General features: G+C 52.3%; 1 protein-coding gene across 4 annotated transcripts in view; it reads left to right on the top strand.

The window, feature by feature from the left end:
• DBF4B (DBF4B-CDC7 kinase regulatory subunit) overlaps nucleotides 1-9,530 on the top strand; it is a 29,990-nt gene extending 20,460 nt beyond the window's left edge. For all 4 annotated transcript variants that reach the window (XM_081577150.1, XM_081577153.1, XM_081577149.1 and 1 more), the window contains 4 exons: nucleotides 1,250-1,366; nucleotides 6,279-6,387; nucleotides 6,514-6,638; nucleotides 7,486-9,530. In XM_081577150.1, the coding sequence (XP_081433276.1) occupies nucleotides 1,250-1,366; nucleotides 6,279-6,387; nucleotides 6,514-6,638; nucleotides 7,486-8,467 (1,333 nt within the window). In that variant the 3' untranslated portion in view covers nucleotides 8,468-9,530. The remainder of the gene's footprint in view (nucleotides 1-1,249; nucleotides 1,367-6,278; nucleotides 6,388-6,513; nucleotides 6,639-7,485) is intronic.
• Nucleotides 9,531-13,857: the final 4,327 nt, after the last annotated feature.

Genomic DNA, 13,857 nt, shown 5'->3' with positions numbered 1-13,857 from the left:
AACGCTGTGGCTGAGACACCACTAGGGCCTCAGTGTCTCTGCACATGGAGCTGAGCTTCTCTCGATCCTTCTTTGCATGCTGTTCTAAAGCAGGAGCTCTTCAAAGCCCAACTTAGCCACAACAGCCTCAACTTTTCAACTCCTCAGCAGAAACAAAATAACACGGAGGAGGGTGAAAGGTGGGTACCAAGGAGACTTTATTTTGGCTGTGCCAGGCACTCTGCGGGATCTTAGTTCCCCAACCAGGAATCGAACCTGGGCCCCCTGCAGTGGAAGCCTGGAGTCCTAGCCACTGGACTGCCAGATAAGTCCCCAGGAAGACTCATTGGTTAATTTACTCCTGAGGCCCCAGGGTCTTACTATGCCCCTGGAACCCAGGGCCTGCTTTCCCCTGGAGCACCGTCTACTGCACCCCAACATGGTGTGGTCAGGGGCTGCTGAGTACCCACAGATCACCACGTCTGGCTCTGAAAGTCTCCTGAATGTGAGCCACTTAAGGCAAACCACTCAGTGTAGGTCTGACTGCCCAGAACCTTCACTGCGCCTCTCTTTTCTGTTCAGAGCACCACCCCTCAGATAACACAAAGGCTCAGCCCAGAGCAAAAACATTCCTCTTCATGGAACAGGAAGATCACTGATCTGGTTTTAACATCCTTGCGATTACCTTCTGCCAGGCTAGAGTTCTCAGAGGTCACTTGAGGGTCGAGAAACAAAATGGAAAGGTGGGAGGAACTAGATCAGGAGTTGAGAGATGTGGCTTCCCGTCTGGACTTGGCCGCTTATAGGTCATGAGCCCTTGGGCAAGCCACAGAACCTTTAGGGCTTCATTTCCTCTTCTATGATATAAAACATGAAAACACCGTTGTTCTGCTCAGCTCAGAGGTTGCAGGATTTGGGGGAGGCAGTGAGTGTAAACAGGCTTGGAAAGGAGACAGGAAGAGTGTTAATTTAAAATATTAATCTAACCCAGTAAGGCAGATGAGAATGTTGTTCTAGAATTTAAAAGCTGGGCAAGTGAGGGACTTCCCTGGTGGTCCAGTGGTTGAGATTCTGAGCTTCTAATATAGGAGGCACAAGTTTGATCCCTGGTCAGGGAACTAAGATCCTACATGCTATGCGACATGGCCCAAAAATGGGCAGGTGAGAGTCTGCTTTATCAAGATGGGAATTCTCAGGAGTTGGGCTGGCCCCTCTTCCTCACCTTTTCCCTTCCCCACTGGAGTCAAAATGTAAGTTTTGTGTGTTTCAGGAAGTTTCGTCCTTTCCACCTTCAGTTTAAATCCTTTCCTGAAATTTCTTTTCTGGGACCCAAAGCCGCCAGTCCTTTTGAGGCCCCGATGACTCCGAGCAGCTCGCACCACACCAGGTGGGTCTTTCTGGTTCCTGAGTACAAGGGCTGGTTCCAGGCCAAAGTCCTCCCCCCGGGGGCCTGCTGGTCAGACTGGGGAATGGCCATGTGTTAGCTCCTTAGGCAAAGTCTATTCTGGGAACTTAGCCCAGAGAAGAGGGACACCGGGAGTGTTCATCCGTTTTATCTGGTGTTCTCCATCCATACTGAAGAACTTGACCTATGTCCAGAGGGCACAAGGCTGGTTTCTGAACTTCGGATTATAGACCTCCTTCCTTAGAGTCTCCTTGTAAAAGTGAAGTCAGTCAGTCATGTCTGACTCTTTGCAACCCCACGGACTGTAGCTTAAGGGGGTCTCCTTGGGGGCCTGTTAAAAATGCAGGTTCCTGGACTCCACCCTTGCAGAATCACAGTCTCTGGTGATGGAGCCCCCAGAGCTCCATGTTCCCACGCTTCCCGTGTGGTTTCAGTGCACGTCCAAATTTGAGGCCTTTGAAGCTACACATAGTGGGCAGAGGGTCTGGGAGACCTGCCACACTGTGTGGCCTGAAGTGACTTGTAGGCTGTTTGGTACTCCTACTTGGCAGATAGGTGAGTTTGACCCTTCATTGACCAGTGTGCAGAAGGCATGCAGTTCAGGTGATGACCTGGACGCCTTCCCAGACCTTTCTAACTTACGGGCCAGGAGAATAGAGGGCAGATGCCCAGCCTGAGGGTTCCCAGTGCCAGGGAGGACCTGTGGTTTCCACCAACAGACAGGGGCTAAGAGTCAGGAAATAGTGCGAATGGGAGGAAAAACTAAAAGGGACTGTGGCAGTAGATAAAGAGCGGAGGAAGGCGAGAACAAGCCAGGGTGAAGTCCAGGGGCCCTTCATCCCTTTCACAGAAGATACAAGGGACACAAGAGGGGCAGCCTAGAGGCTGCCTTGGCTGGGGCTGCAGGGGTGCTCGGCCTGGGAAGGCCTGGGGATGGCACAGGAGCTGATAAAGGGAAGATGAAGGGTTTACAGTGAAACGTCTGTATTCTGTGCCCATCCTCCAACCTCGAGACCATGAGTCTCTCCAGAGAGAGTTTATGGACAGTACATCGTGTACCCTTTGTTCTCTCTTCTCACACAGAGTAGCAAAATATTCACTGTGCTGGATCTTGCTTTTTTTTCCACTGAATATTTCTTAATTTCCTATTAGTACTGAAGAGCATCTTCATTCCCTTTAATGACTGCAGGGTATTCTATGGTATGGATTTACCGTATTTCATTTAACACATGCGTGGATGATTTCCAGTCTTTTGCGGTGAATAGTCTTATTCAGAGTAAATTTATGATTGTTCAAGTATATTTGCAGGACAAATTCCTAAAAGTGGAAATGCCGGGTCAAAGGGTGCCTACATCTATAATTTTGAGAAGTGCAGCCAAATTGCTTTTCATGGAGGTAATGCCAGGGTACACTTTCACTCGCAGTGGACCAGAGCCCATTTCCCCATCCCCATGGCTAAGATAGTCAGACTTGTGACTTCAGCCAGTCTGATAGATCAAAAACCATATCTCAGTGTAATGTAATTTTCATTTTTCTCTTTATGAATGAGCTTAAGTATGTTTTCCTATGTTGGATCATTTGAATCTTTTTTTAAATCTCTTTTTGTGTGAACCTTTTTCATATCCTTTGCCAGTTTTTCTATTCAGTTATTGATCACTTATTGATTTGTAAGGAGCCCTTTGCTATGTTATTAGTTATAAATATCCTCCCCAGTTCCTGGTGTGTTTTTTTTGAGTTTGCTTATATTTTCTACCATGCATATATATTTTTTAATTGTTTGTCGTTGAGCTTATCAGCTTTTTTACCGTTTCCTGGGTTTTGTGTCATACTTAGAAAGTCCTTAGGGGAATATTTTGGACCCACTGAATTTGCTCAGTCAAATACCAGTACCCTACAGGCCATTTAAAAATGCAGGACTGACTACAAATAATAAATGCTGGAGAGGATGTGGAGGAAAGGGAACCCTCCTACACTGTTTGTGGGAATGTAAATTGGTGTAGTCACTGTGGAAAACAGTATGGAGTTTTCTTAAAAAATTAAAAATAAGAGTTGCTATATGACCCAGCAATCCCACTCATGGGCATATATCTGGAGAAAATGCTAATTCAAAAAGATACTTGCACCCCAATGTTCACAGCAGCAACATTTACGATAGCCAAGACACGGAACCAACCTAAATGTCCATCACCAGATAAATGGATAAAGAAGATGTGATGTATATACATATACATATATATATGTATATACACACACAGTGAAATACTGCTCTGCTCACCCATAAACAAGACTGAAATAATGCCATCTGTAGCAACATGGGTGGACTTAATAGAGATTATCATATGAGTGAAGCAAACCAGAGAAAGAGAGAGATCATATGATATCACTTATATGTGGAATCTAAAAAATAATACAAATGAATTTATTTACAAAATAGACTCACAGACATAGAACACAAATTTATGGTTACCAAAGGGGAAAGCAGATGGAAGAGGGATCAGTTCAGTTCAGTTCAGTCGCTCAGTTATGTCTGACTCTGCAACCCCATGGACTGCAGCACACCAGGCTTCCCTGTCCATCACCCACTCTCAGAGCTTGCTTAAACTCATGTCCATCAAGTCAGTGATACCATCCAACCATCTCATTCTCTGTCGTCCCCTTCTCCAGCATCAGGGTCTTTTCCAATGAGTCAGTTCTTTGCATCAGGTGGCCAAAGTATTGGAGCTTCAACTTCAGCACAAGTCCTTCCAATGAATATTCAGGACTGATTTCTTTCAGGATTGACTGGTTTGATCTACTTGCAGTCCAAGGGACTCTCAAGAGTCTTCTCCAACACCACAGTTCAAAAGCATCAATTCTTCGGCACTCAGCTTTCTTTATGATCCAACTCTCACATCCATACATGACTACTGGAAAAACCATAGCTTTGACTAGACAGATCCTTGTCAGCAAAGTAATGTCTCTGCTTTTTAATATGCTGTCCAGGTTGGTCATAGCTTTTCTTCCAAGGAGCAAGCGTCTTTTAATTTCAGGACTGCAGTCACCATCTGCAGTGATTTTGGAGCCCAAGAAAATAAAGTCTGTCGCTGTTTCTATTGTTTTCCCATCTATTTGCCATGAAGTGATGGGACCAGACGCCATGATCTTAGTTTTCTGAATGTTGGGTTTTAAGCCAGTTTTTTCATTCTCCTCTTTCACTTTCATCAAGAGGCTCTTTGGTTCCTCTTTACTTTATGCCATAAAAGTGGTATCATCTGTGTATGTGAGGTTATTGATATTTCTCCCTGCCATCTTGATTCCAGCTTGTGCTTCATCCAGCCCAGAATTTCTCATGATGTACTCTGCATATAAGTTAAATAAACAGGGTGACAATATACACCCTTGACATACTCCTTGCCCAATTTGGAACCAGTCCGTTGTTCTTTGTCCAGTTCTAACTGTTGCTTCTTGACCTGCATACAGGTTTTTCAGGAGGCAGGTAAGGTGGTCTGGTATTCCCATCTCTTTAAGAATTTTCCACAGTTTGTTGTGATCCACACAGTCAAAGGCTTTGGTGTAGTCAATGAAGCAGATGTTTTTCTGGACTTCTCTTACTTTTTCTATGATCCAACAGATGTTGGCAATCTGATCTCTGGTTCCTCTGCCTTTTCTAAATCCAGCTTGAACATCTGAAAGTTCTCAGTTCACATACTGTTGAAGCTTGGCTTGGAGAATTTTGAGCATTATTTTGCTAGCGTGTGAGAGGAGTGCAATTGTGCAGTAGTTTGATCATTCTTTGGCATTACCTTTCTTTGGGATTGGAATGAAAACTGACTTTTTCCAGTCCTGTGGCCACTGCTGAGTTTTCCAAATTTGCTGGCATATCAAGTGCAGCACTTTCACAGCATCATCTTTTAGGATTTGAAATAGCTCAGCTGGAATTCCATCACCTCCACTAGCTTTGTTTGTAATGATGCTTCCTAAGGCCCACTTGACTGCACACTTCAGGATGTCTGGCTCTAGGTGAGTAATCACACCATCGTGGTTATCCAGGTCATTAAGATCTTTTTTGTATAGTTCTTCTGTGTATTCTTGCCACCTCCTCTGCTTCTTTTAGGTGGTCCATACCGTTTCTGTCCTTTATTGTGCCCATCTTTGCATGAAGTGTTCCCTTGGTGTCTACTTTTCTTGTAGGGATCTCTAGTCTTTCCCATTCTATTGTTTTCCTCTATTTCTTTGCATTGATCACTTAGGAAGGCTTTCTTATTTCTCCTTGCTATATCAGATGGATATATCAGATGGAGGAAGGATAAATCAGGATTAACAGATACAAACTACTATATTTAAAATAAACAAGAAGGTCCTACTGGATAGCACAGGGAAGCATATTCACGATCCTGTAATAAACCATGATGGAAAAGAATATGAGAAAGAAAAAATAGAGAGAACTAAATCACTTTGCTGCATACCAGAATCTAACACAACATCGCAAATCAACTATACTTCAGTTAACAAATCAAAACTCAAATGTAGGACTGAAATTCAAAGAAGTCAGGCTTGAAAGATGTGAAAGTCCTCAGAGAAGGTACAGCTATGTGGGTCAAATGACCCTGGGTTTGGGTATGAGCACGGAGCTGGAATACTGTCAGGGATTCTTGCCTGTGGTTTGAGGTATGTGGGTGGGGTCAGGATGGAGCTAAGATGGGGTACTCACAGAGAGGCTTCTCCGTCCTTGCTGCCTCTCCTGCCCCCCTTGTATGAGTGGTGCCAACTGTAGGAAGGCCAGCCCGTGCCTGCCCTACTCTAGCCATTTTGGTCCCTCCCCCACCACTGGCCTGGACTCCCGGCCACAGGGCTGCAGTGCTCGCTCGAAGGGCCCCAGCGGTGACCACTTTCCCCCACCCTGTATTCTCCCCAGAGAAGCCAAGGACCAGGAGCCAAGCCGGCGATCGGCCGCCTGCACTGTGCTCAGGAGGAGGAAAGGGTACTGTGAGTGCTGCCAAGAAGCCTTCCAGGAGCTGCACAGGGTGAGCTCCTTCCCCACCATGCAGCTGCTCCCAGACAGTCTCTCCACCCTGGTGAGGTTGGGTGGTCTACTTGTGTCCCGTCCCAGCCTAGTCTAACGCCCCCCTGCCTCCTCTAACCCCGAGCAGCATCTCCAGAGCCCCCGGCACCAGGGCTTTGCCCTGGAAGCCCACCTGTACGCCGAAGTTGATCGGATCATCGCCCAGCTGAGCCACAGCTTTGCAGATGTCCCCTTCCAGGCCAGCCTCCCCGGGTAAGCACCGCCGTGCCACCCTGCTGTGGGTGGCGGGCACGACCGCCTTCTCACCTCTCCTGCTGCTGCCCTGAGGTGGAGAGGAACCCTTGAATTGGCGACAGCAGAGACCAGGCTATGGTCCCTCACCTTTCTTACTCCTTCCTTCCCTTTCTTTCCTGCCATCTTCTGTTCTGTTCTTTTGAAGGGGGGGGGGGGTGTCAAGGGAAGGCCTCTATTTTGGGCTTCAGCCCATCAGATCAGGACGGACCTCAACCAGAGCTCCCTTCCTAACGCCACAGTTGGGGGCACAGGGGGAGCAATTCAGCTGTCGCTGCTCCTGGCATGTGTCTGGTCACGGCTTCTAGAAGTAGGGAGGGGGATTCCTGGGTCTTTCCTGTGTAGTTGAAGAGGAACGTCTTCCTGCTTCTCTAGAAGTTTACCCCAGAAAGGATGGCAGGGGATTTGGCAGAATCCCAGGGCCCTCTGAGCACCAGCCCCCTTGCTGCCCACCAAGGAGCTGTGGCTTCATCCCCCACGCTCCCAAGTCTCCACCTCAGGCAGCCTCCCTGGGCTCCCAGAGTGGACAGCCAGGACCTCTGCTGCTTTCTCTAGCCACTAAAGGGCAGCCTCCTCCATGACTGCCTTATTAAACAGAGCAGCCTCTAACCTGTTCCTCTGGCCAGCCCCGACCACAGGCTGCAGAGCCAAGAATAGGCCTTTCACCTGGGACCCAGAATGGCAGCTCTTTTCTGAACCCCAGAAGGGGTAGCACCATACGGGCCTCCACTGTGCCCCCAGCCCAGGAGGACCCCCACTTGCTCTGGAGTTGAACTCTGTGACCCACTGGGTGTTTCTGTCCCCACAGGCAGCCAGGCTCATTGGCTTCCGACTGTGACCCTCTGTGTCCTGAGCCTCCACCTCCCCACTGGCCCTCCCCTCTCAGGGCAGCGTCTCCCTGGAGGAGGAAACACGATCATCACCAGGCCCCAGGTGCCACCGAGCATGGTGGGACCGTGGGTGGCATGAAGGCAGCAGCAGAACCTGTGAAGGCCGGCGAGGTTCCTGGACCGATGGCAAGCTGCCAGGAGCTGAGGGGGTCAGCTGACAGCTTTGTGGACCCCCCAGAGACACCAGGGTCTGGAAGCCCTGCTTACCAGGGCCTCCTAACCAGTTCTGGACTTGCTGAACTCTCCTCTGGCCCAGACCTACCTCTTTTTGGCCACAAGCGGAAGGTTCAGTTCCCCAGTGGCAGTGCTGAGAAGAGGCCGGGAGCATCCTGGCCGCAAGCCTCACTCTTTGTCCCGAGAGCCCCCAGCTCCCCTGGCTTCAGGACAACCAGCTGCGAGCACCTTCCCCTTCCAGGCCATGAGCCCAGGTCCCTGGCCTCCCTCCAGCCTGTGTGCCACCCACAGGGAGAGACCTGCCTCTCCCTCTCAGGCAGCCCCCCAATAGGTTGGCAGAGTGCTTGGACACACAGGCCCCCTGGCCTGGGGGAGGAAGGCCCCCATTATCTAAGCGTTCTGAGGGTACCACCCCTGACCCTGTCTCCCAGCAGGCTGAGCAGCTCCGGGCCAGCTGCCAGCCCACCTGCCCTCAGCTGCAGGCACGGAGCCCCCAGGAGGACCTGCAGAGAGCCCGGCTGCCTCTCCCCGCCACCCTCTGCCAGCCAGCGGAGGGACCAGCTGCTCCCGCTGGTTCTGGACCTCCCAGCCTCTTCCAGGCCTCTGACTCCCAACCTCAGCCCACCGCCAACAGAGAACTTCTTCGATGAGTCCCCGCCCACCCCTGGGCATGCAGCTCTGGGGCCAGACAGCTCCCAACTCGAGGGCAAGTTATACGTGAGCTGAGGGCTGCACACCCAGCCCAGGCCGACCAGACGCACAAGGAGGAGCCGACCCGGAGTCTGGCCCTGGACATTTACGTGAGCAGCCATGGTTGTGGCCGAGCTCTGTGCACTAGACAGAGCCAGTCCTCCCAGCCACCAGGTCTTCAGGGCTGGGGGCTGCCCTCTCCCCGACCTCCAGCCACGGATTGTGCAGCCACAGCCAGCTGCTCAGGCCAGGAGGCAGGGGCAAGGTTGGCATAGGAAGGGCCCACAGAGAAGCCAGAGCAGCAGGAGCCCTGGCCTGGCTTCCTGTCCCTCTGCAGGCACTTGCTCAGCCAAGAGGGTTAGTTGTCGGTGTTCCCCACCCCCACCCCAGCCTCCTTTCCCACAAGCGTGTGGCTCTCCTGCTTTCCGAGATGCCTGCGTGTTGTCCCCTCCCCCAGCTCCCCACGCTGGTGCGCACAGATCCTCAGGAACATATGAAGCAGAGGAGGGGCTCGGCTGTGCCATTTCCAAAGCTCCCTCCCCGCCACACTTAACTGGGAGCCCAGCACTGACCCCTCCCCTGAGCCCAGGACATGGCCTGAGCCTCCTCTGGGGACCCCTCTCAGCTCTTCCCTGTCGCCTCAGCTCCTACTGCCCACCCAGAGTTCTGTTCCAGGGTCAGTGGCTCACCTGCCAACTTCTGCATCCCCCTCCTTCCCCGAGGACCTCCCCCCATTTCTTTCAGCTGAGCCATTAATCTGGAGACAGATGAGTTTGCTATCGATTCTTTGGCCACTTTTTTTTTTATTATTACATCTTGTACTGTGGTTCTTCTCATCCTTCTCTGCCTCTAGGTTTGTCTCTTTAAATGTTAAAGCTACCAGAAGCCTGGTGCTATTCTGTATCTCATTTTGGAGGAAGAAAGTGGTGGGGGAGGCTAGATGCAGGTGAGGACCTGAGTTGTTAGTTTGGAAATAGAACGGCTATGTGTACAATGCTCACAGAAATCAGGTTTGGCCTTTTCATGCCATCCCGTTAAATTTCACAATTAATCTTGGTTCAGGAGATGTAAAATAAATTTATTAATAACAAATAGCAAAGAGATGGGGCTGGCGTGTGATGTGTCTTGATCTGCCCTTCAGGGCCTTGATCTGTCCTCCAGGGACCCAGGCAGGCTGACAGCCTAGCAGATGCAGACAGAACAACGGGGTAGCAAGCTGGTGCCACCTGCAAGTGGGACAGCGAGTGTGGGTGCCACCGCCCTCCATGGGCCTAGCTCCAGAGGGCTCAGGGCAGGTGGGGGTATGCCTGTCCAGTCTGCTCAAGTCACTCACTGGGCCCGCTGCCCACCTCGTAGTTGCCTGAAGGGGGCGCACTTGCTGCCCACTCCCAAGGAAAACGCCTTTGCTCTAATGAACCAGGGCTCCAGGTCCTCTCCGCCCGGAGCCCAGACAGTAGCTTCTTTCCTGGCTCCATGGGTGTATCTCTTCTTCTGCAATTCAGGGGCATGCCTCGTCCCCCACTGCCTTTCCCGCGACACTGCCACTTGAGTAGGGAGCTCCCCTGCCCCTTTCTCAGACCTCTGAGAGCCTCGCATGCTATTCAAAGACCGACACACCAGGTCCTGACGCCCTCGTCACCATCTGCCCAGGACCTCGCATCCAACTATATGGCCTTCCCCTCCCATTTCAACAACTTGATGTGACATCTGGACATCACATCGCTGCCAGGTCAAGCCCCAACGTCACATCTCCCTGCCTCCAGGTCTCTGTTCTAGCTTCTAGGATGTCAGTTGAGAGAGGAACCCAGGCCACCTGAGCCCAGAGCCAGGACAGCGAGGCGCTGCTTGACATAAGCCCCTCGGTGGCTCCTCCACACGGGGACTGTTCACACCTCCTTCCCCTCCCTTCATCTCAGCAGATGACCTTGACTCAGACTCAGCAGGGCAGCCTCAGCCCGCCCTGCATCCCCCTTCAGTCTGACTCTCAGAGGAAGCAGTGAGCCGCCGTCTGCTCTCCGGCCCACCCCGCCAGCCTTGGCAGTGTCCTCCTCCGGCTTGTCACCTCTCCTTCCCTCTGCCCGAAAACTCCAGCCTGGAGAACACTTGCATTGATTCAGCAGCTTAAAGAGAGCTCCCTTCTTTTCTCTGGCTACATCCTGTGGTCTACAGCCACTGCCTCCGTGCCCGAACCTCCTGCCCCGTCCAAACCTCTGCGGTGGCTCTACCCAAAGCACTCCACCGGGATCATCCCTTCCAAGGTCACCGGAGAACCTGATAATGACCAAAATTGGCATCCTTTTCTTTTTTTCCACCTTGTTGGAACCTGGTTCCCCTGCTCCCGCTGACCTCAGGTTCCCCACCCTCCCCCAGCCTCTGCCTTCTCTACCACGGGCATTGGTTCCCTCAGCAGCCCCAGTCCCCTGCCCCCCAGCCCTCACTGCCTCTCCAGAGGTGAGTCTGGGCCCTTATTCTCACCTCCCAGCACTGGTTCTTTCAGTGAATTGGTAGCTCCACCCCAGACTCTCTTCTGAGTTCCAGTCTTCACCCAGGCTGGGTGAGAAGGCAGGAGATTTAGCCGCACTCAGCACAAGTTCCTTTACTACCCTGGGTCTCAATTTCCTCATCTTTAAGTGAGAGGCTCGTGTGAAATGATTTCAAGGGTCCTTTCTCCAATAATAAATCACCACCTCCTGTGAATCCCTTGTATGCCTCCTGTCCTATTTGCCACAGAGGGACTCACCTAGAACTCAGTCCCAGTGTGAGAACCACTCCCCTGCCTGCCCACTCATATATCTCTCCCACTTTCTCTAGAAGCCCCAGGCCCCCCTGTTCTCTTTCCCTGTTGACCCTCCTCCCCTTAACCCGCCCTGCCTCCCTGTCCTCTCCACCACCTCCTGCCAGACCACCCTGGGCCATCCAGCCCCCGTGTGCTCTCTCTCAGGCCCTGACCTGACCCTGGACAACACCCAGAATGCTCTTCAAGGCACAGCCTCCATATTCTCCATGAATCCTATAGACCTCAAGTCACGCAGGCCTGAGTTCAAATCCAGGTCCTGCCACTCTGTCACCCTGGGCAAACTCCTGAAAGTCAGCTTTCTAAATCTAAAGAATGGAAGTAAGAGTCATTGTCACCTTACGAGGGAGTCAGAATGAAATCGTGGTCTTCCCCTGATGGCTCAGTGGTAAAGACTCCACCTGCCAGTACAAGAGACATGGGAAGATCCCACATTCCTCGGAGCAACTAAGCCCCTGGGCCACAACTGTTGAGCACGTGCTCTGTCGCCCGGGAGCTGCAACCACTGAGCACACGTGTCACAACTACTGAAACCGGTGTGCTCTATAGTCTGTGCTGCAACAGGAGAAGCCACCGCAACGAAAAGACTGCCCACCACAATTAGAGAGTAGCCCCCGCTCGCTGCAACTAGAGAAAGCCCATGCAGCAACCCAAGACTCAGTGCAGCCTAAATAAATAAATAAGTAAATAAAAAGGAGGTGGCCACCCAGACAGCCAGGAGGGAAGAGACTGAGGCTTCCCTCCAAGAGATACTCGAATGACAATAGCGGTCCTCTCCTGGTTGGAAAGGACGGTGCTGGACAAGATGTGGGAGGCAGCAGAAGGAACTCCTTGTTCTAGTGCTGTGGGCATTTCCCTACTCCCCACCCCTCAGTATCACGTCATCAATCTCCCCTCATGCTGGGTAGAGGGGACACTGAGATCCCTAAGCCATAAAGGAGTCCCTTGGGTCTTGGACAACGGCCAGGAGCTAGTTTCTTCCTTGGCACTGCAAGGGCGACATGAATAGTGCGAGCTTAGGGTGAGTGAACCCTTCTGTCTGTCACCAGGCGCTGTTCTGAGCTCCAGAGGCTTGTCCACACATTTATCCCTCTGCAGCACTGTTGGGGGACACTTTTGAAGCCCCATTTCCCAGGTGAAGAAACTGATGCTCAGAGAGATTGGAGGACTTGATCAAGGTCACAAAGCTGTTAACCAGGATTGGGACCCCTGTGGGTTTCCTGGAGCCCTTTCCCACCTTGCATCCTGCGTCCTTGCCTGGCACGGCCTCTGCTGCAGGCCTCTCAGACTAGGTGGGAGCCTGGGGGGCCTCTGTCAGCAGGATCCCTGCCCACCGAGCCACCCCAGGGCCAGGGCAGCAGTCTCCCCTCCCTTACCTGCAGCTGCTGCTGGGTGGGACTAGGTCTTCACCCCGCATCAGCCCAGCTTGGCCTCTGTGCAGGAAAATTGGAAGGAAAAATTGGCTGAAGGTCAGGAAGAACTGCACAGGGGAAGGAGGCCCCAGCCTCCTGATGGTCAGGGGCTCCTGAAGGAGGGCTTCGGGGGGGACCAGAGCCTAATAGCTCCCCCAGAGGGTGGCCCAAGGGTGGTGTCAAGACGACAGTGGCCACCAACCTCTGGCTTTTTCCGAGCGGGGGAGAAGCGATAGGCATAGGGTCCAAAGGAGCTGCCACAGCTGTGAGGTTGGTGGGGGGGGGAACTCCCCCGGGAAAACTAACCTCTCTTTGAGGGGGATGCACAGGCCCTGCCCTCAGGGCCCCCAGGCTAAGTAGAGAATCCGTCCTTGGCGACAATCCTCACCCCACCTCTCCTCTCCCAGTCTGAGGAAAGGCCACCTACAGCCCCCGACCTCAGCAGCGAAGTTGGGTGAGGGATCTGAAACAAGCCTTCTGCTTGGGCGAGGCGTGCAGCTGGCAGCAGAGCTAACCCTGAGGACAAGATTCAGGGAGGGGCCTCAGGGCAGGGAGTGGGATATGGTCAAGGGAAGGTCAAGATGTCCAGCTGGGCTTGTTCAGAGCTGGGAACCCAGGGAGATAAGGGGCTATTGCAGATCAACGGGCCGTACACTTGAGCACCAGTGGAGCTGGTCCAGAAAGCTACCAGAGATGCGTCACTCAGGGTCAGCAAGTTCTCCCCAACAACCAGCCCCAGGAACCACAGCCCCGGGCCACAGAGTTAAGAATGTGCCTCAGCCTAGGAGGTCAGGGCCACAGACTGGGGTCTCTGTGTGGTCTTGGGCGTGTTGGGGGAGGGGATCCAGACTCCCACAGGCCCAAGGCCCTCCAGTGTGAAATGACAAACCCCATCTCTCCTGGGAGGCCCTGTAGCATGGCGAAGGTAGGATACGACAGGCTGGTGAGGGGGGTGAAGGGTGGGCTAGATGGAGTAGATGGGCCAGTCCCTTCTAAGTCCCAGACAGAAGGCAGAAGTGAGGATACGGGGAGGAGGGGGACCTTGGAGAATGGGATATACCTCTCACTGCCCAGCTGTTTGGGAAACTCTCGTAGCCTCTTGGAGCCTTAGTTTCCCTACCTGTAAAGTGAGAAGCATGGTCTCCCCGTCCTGGGTAATTGTAGGTTTCCAGGGAATATCACACAGTAGGTCTTAATTCCCCAGAGCCCCTACATCCTGG

Source organism: Giraffa tippelskirchi, chromosome 3 (assembly GCF_054371585.1).
Source record: "Giraffa tippelskirchi isolate mGirTip1 chromosome 3, T2T-mGirTip1v1.2.pri, whole genome shotgun sequence".
Classification (NCBI taxonomy): domain Eukaryota; kingdom Metazoa; phylum Chordata; class Mammalia; order Artiodactyla; family Giraffidae; genus Giraffa; species Giraffa tippelskirchi.
This window is presented reverse-complemented; position numbering and strand designations above follow the sequence as displayed.